Source organism: Rhagoletis pomonella, unplaced genomic scaffold, assembly GCF_013731165.1.
Source record: "Rhagoletis pomonella isolate Grant_MI unplaced genomic scaffold, Rhpom_1.0 Rhpom_scaffold_00006, whole genome shotgun sequence".
Taxonomy (NCBI): domain Eukaryota; kingdom Metazoa; phylum Arthropoda; class Insecta; order Diptera; family Tephritidae; genus Rhagoletis; species Rhagoletis pomonella.
In genome coordinates this window covers 6,984,508-6,988,140 of record NW_023458560.1, presented here as the reverse complement: position 1 = coordinate 6,988,140, position 3,633 = coordinate 6,984,508, and the positions used below count along the sequence as shown (strand labels likewise).

The 3,633-nt window shown below is 52.2% G+C and overlaps 1 protein-coding gene across 1 annotated transcript; it reads right to left on the bottom strand.

Moving 5' to 3' along the window:
• Positions 1 to 1,017: 1,017 nt before the first annotated feature.
• Positions 1,018 to 3,492, bottom strand: LOC118740353. Its single transcript, XM_036471849.1, has 2 exons — positions 1,546 to 3,492; positions 1,018 to 1,486 (listed from the first exon to the last, which is right to left on the bottom strand). Exon 1 carries the CDS (start codon positions 3,126 to 3,128, stop codon positions 1,701 to 1,703), a length of 1,428 nt encoding a protein of 475 aa, XP_036327742.1. The 5' UTR covers positions 3,129 to 3,492; the 3' UTR covers positions 1,018 to 1,486; positions 1,546 to 1,700.
• Between the last annotated feature and the right edge of the window lie 141 nt (positions 3,493 to 3,633).

Sequence of the window (3,633 nt, the reverse complement as noted above, 5' to 3'; positions counted from 1 at the left end):
CAGGTGTGATGTTGTTGAACGCACCCTCAATGTCTAAGAATGCTATCAAGGTGTATTCCTTTATCGCAAGGGATTTCTCAATATGCGACACGATTTCGTGTAGCGCTGTTTCGGTGGACTTCCCCTTCATATAGGCATGCTGCGAAGCCATAAGCTTATCTGCAACCGATTCCCTAAGAAAGGATTCAATCAGTCGCTCCAATATCTTGAGCTGGAAGGATGATAGACTGATAGGTCTAAAATCCTTGGCGCGAGTATGGGATGTTTTTCCCGCTTTAGGAATGAAGACAACCTTTGACCTTTGCCAGGTCTCCGGAATGTAGTTGAGAGTGAGGACTCCCTTAAAAATAACATACAGCCATTTAGAGCTTAGCTCCATAGATTGCTGTAGCTGAATCGGTGTAACACCATCTGGACCCGCAGATTTGTAAGGCTTGAAGGACCCTATTGCCCACATCAGTTTTTCTTTGGTGATGAGGTCTACCGTAACCGGTTGACCTCTATTTCTTATTGGCCCGTTCAATGGCTGCTCGGTGGCGCCTGGAAAGTGCGTGCTCAGAAGATGGTCCAGGGATTCCTCCCCAGTTTCCGTCCACGCTCCGTCGGATCTTAGCAAGCATCCCGGGGCGATACGAGGTGAACTAGAGAGAACCTTCCTGAGCCTAGAACCTTCTGATACGGATTCCATACCACTGCAAAAGTTCCTCCATGAGGATCTCTTGCTCTTCCTTAGTAGTTTCTTGTAATCTTTCAAGTTTAACTTATAGATTTCCCATTGCGTATCGCCTCCCGAGGATTTTGCGAGATTGAAGGCTCTACGACAATTTTTGCGGGCCTCGTCAATCTCTGTACTCCACCAAGGTGGTTTCTTTTTGCCTCTCGGCTTTACCATGGGGCAGGCCTGATCCAGAGCCTTGCCACATGCCGCAGTAAAGCGATTTGCCAGCCTATCTAGGTCCCTAGAGTTTCCTGGAATTGCTAGTGTGGTTCTTGAGAGCCGTTTGTCAAGCTCTCTTCTGTACTTATGCCAGTCGGCTTTCCTTAGATTTCTTTTGGCAGGTACCTTGGACGGGACCCCGTCTAAGTCGAATTGGATGAAGCGATGATCAGAGAAGGAATGCTCATCAAGCACCCTCCAGTTCCTGATCATGACCTCCGCATCTTCTGAGACGAGGGTAACATCCAGGACCTCTCTTCTGCTCTTCGTTATGAAGGTAGGCTCGCTACCCCTATTACTTATAACTAAGTTAGATTTTAGTATGAATTCAAAGAGTGACTCACCCCGTTCATTGATGTCTCCACTTCCCCATGTGCTATGGTGTGCATTTGCATCACCTCCTAGAATCAGGGCCCCGTCCCAGCGCTCCACTAAATGTTCGACCGGTAGGGTTGGAACAGGCCTGTCATGTGCCAGATACATCGAGGCAAGCCTTATTTGTCGTCCGTTCGCCTCCAGACTGATGGTGGTGGTGTCCTCGTCACTGAACTGAGGAAGAAACAATATTTTTAGTTTGGTACTAACAAGGATGCAGGCCCTTGGTTTACCTATGGTAGCTCCACTTATCAAAGTGTGCTCTGCCGACTTCAGCCCGCATATTCCATGCCCTATCACCCAAGGCTCCTGGATGAGGGCGATGTCTGCTGCCCCCTTGGAGAGCTGGAGCAGCAGTGCAGCCGACGCTGCTTTGCTGTGGTGGAGATTAATCTGGAGGACGCGAACCATCTTGGCCGCACCTTCCCACCCCCTCCACCACTGTTGAGTTCGCCTCGTCGTCATCTGACATCAGCTCCTCTTCTGTGTATTGCCGGAAGATATGGTCGACACCCAGAGAGGATGTAGATGAGGCGTATCCACCAGCCAGGTCATCCATCGGATTGGCCTGGTTGGATTCCTCGTCCACCTCATCCTCGCTGTTGTCTGCTTCCGGCTCAACTTCGTTGCCTCTTGCTGCGTTCACGTCGTTCGTGTACACCCTTATCTTTGCGGTGTCGAAACCGTAATTGATGACGCCCCCAGTCTTTTCGAGGAGTGGCAACGACTCCTTATTTAGCAAAAGGACCGCCTGACGAGTCGCCTTTGTGCTGTGCTCTAGCCGCACCACCTTCCAATTGTGAGAGGGTAACTCGGGATTAAAGAGCCTTATAATCTCAAGCACTCTCTCTGGTTCGGTCGGTTTGGCCGGTATCCATGCCCTTGCTCTGGGCCTGGATGGGATGTCCTTGAAGTCCACAGCCCGTAGCATCGCTCCGGGGTAGACCTCTCCCAGCATGGCCATCGCCTTCTTGTACATGCCCGCCGACCTTTCATCGTCGCACGCGACGATCTTTACGTTACCTTGGAACCAACCTGCGTCCCGGCATATCGGAGGTGGTCCGGGGTGCTCCCGAAGCACGCTGACGCAGATGTTCGCCAATTCCGCTTTAACCCATTTCCAATGAGCTCTCAGTGCCAATTCGTCTCCCTGGTTCTCATCGAGCACACCCAGGAGGATCCGATTTTTGGCTACCTCAGCAAAGGTGGGGCCTTGCGTCCTGGCTCTTTTCGACTTATTTTGCGCAACCTCCATCGATCTATTGCGCTTTTCCGCAGCTGGTGGCTCTCCGAGCACCGGCAGCTGATAGTCGGGCACTATCGTCATTGCCCACGCTATCTCCGACCGGATCTCTTCCACGTGACAGGGCAGCGCCCTGCTACATAGGTCCGGGGTTAATGCGGATCTCTTCAAGATCCTCATGGCAGCCTTCCTGTGCTTGGCAATGGCTGCGCTTGGTGGTGGCCTGTCATCAGGCCTTGTAAATGCCGTAGGAGTAGGGGGAGGCGGGGCCCGCGCATCAGCTCTGGCGCCCCCTGGGGCTGCAAGCTGCAAGCCAGGTTTGCCTTCACCGGTGCCGGGAAAATCCCGTTTCGGTTCCCCCACCCTCTTCCTTTCCGCTTTTGTGGATACGCCTGACCCCGGCATCGCCAGAGGCTTACGTACCCCACTAGTGCTGGCCACGTCGTGGCTAGTAGAGGGACCCTGCATCGCATGGGCCCCATGGTGTCTGGGCAACTGCCCTTCCGACTTTTTATGAGTGCCGGTCTCAATTTCCGTTTTTGTTGATTTTGGTTTGTTGATTAATTCGCTCATATTCCCACGAGTTGCGGAGAAAGGGTTCGTCGGCCCCGGGCAGAGATCCGCAGTACCCAGGGTAAGGCCATCGAATGCAACCGGGTGCGGCCTGGTTCCCAGAGGGCTCCGTTAGCGACTGGGCTATTTAGGGGCTCCCAGCCAGGCTGATCCTCAGTACGGTACGCGTAACGCCTTGATCCAGCCCCTACCTCCAGACCACGATCAAAGACCATTTCCGTATGGCATAGCGATGAAAACGCATAAGCACACAGCACTGATCCCTGATCTTAGCTGGACACCCTCCCGACATCGCACGGGATTGCTCTGTAGTGCCCATTTCCAGCCGGCACCCTCGCGGAGGGTTCAGTCCGAGGATTTTCGCCGACCGTATTCCGTATTAAGTTGAATTAATTTTTTTAATTACAACTTAAAGCTCGGTTAGTCTAGACTTAATTTCCGTAACTTAACTTAATATTTTGGCTAACCCGTTTTTGGTTTTGTATTTCTGAAAAACAAATTAACG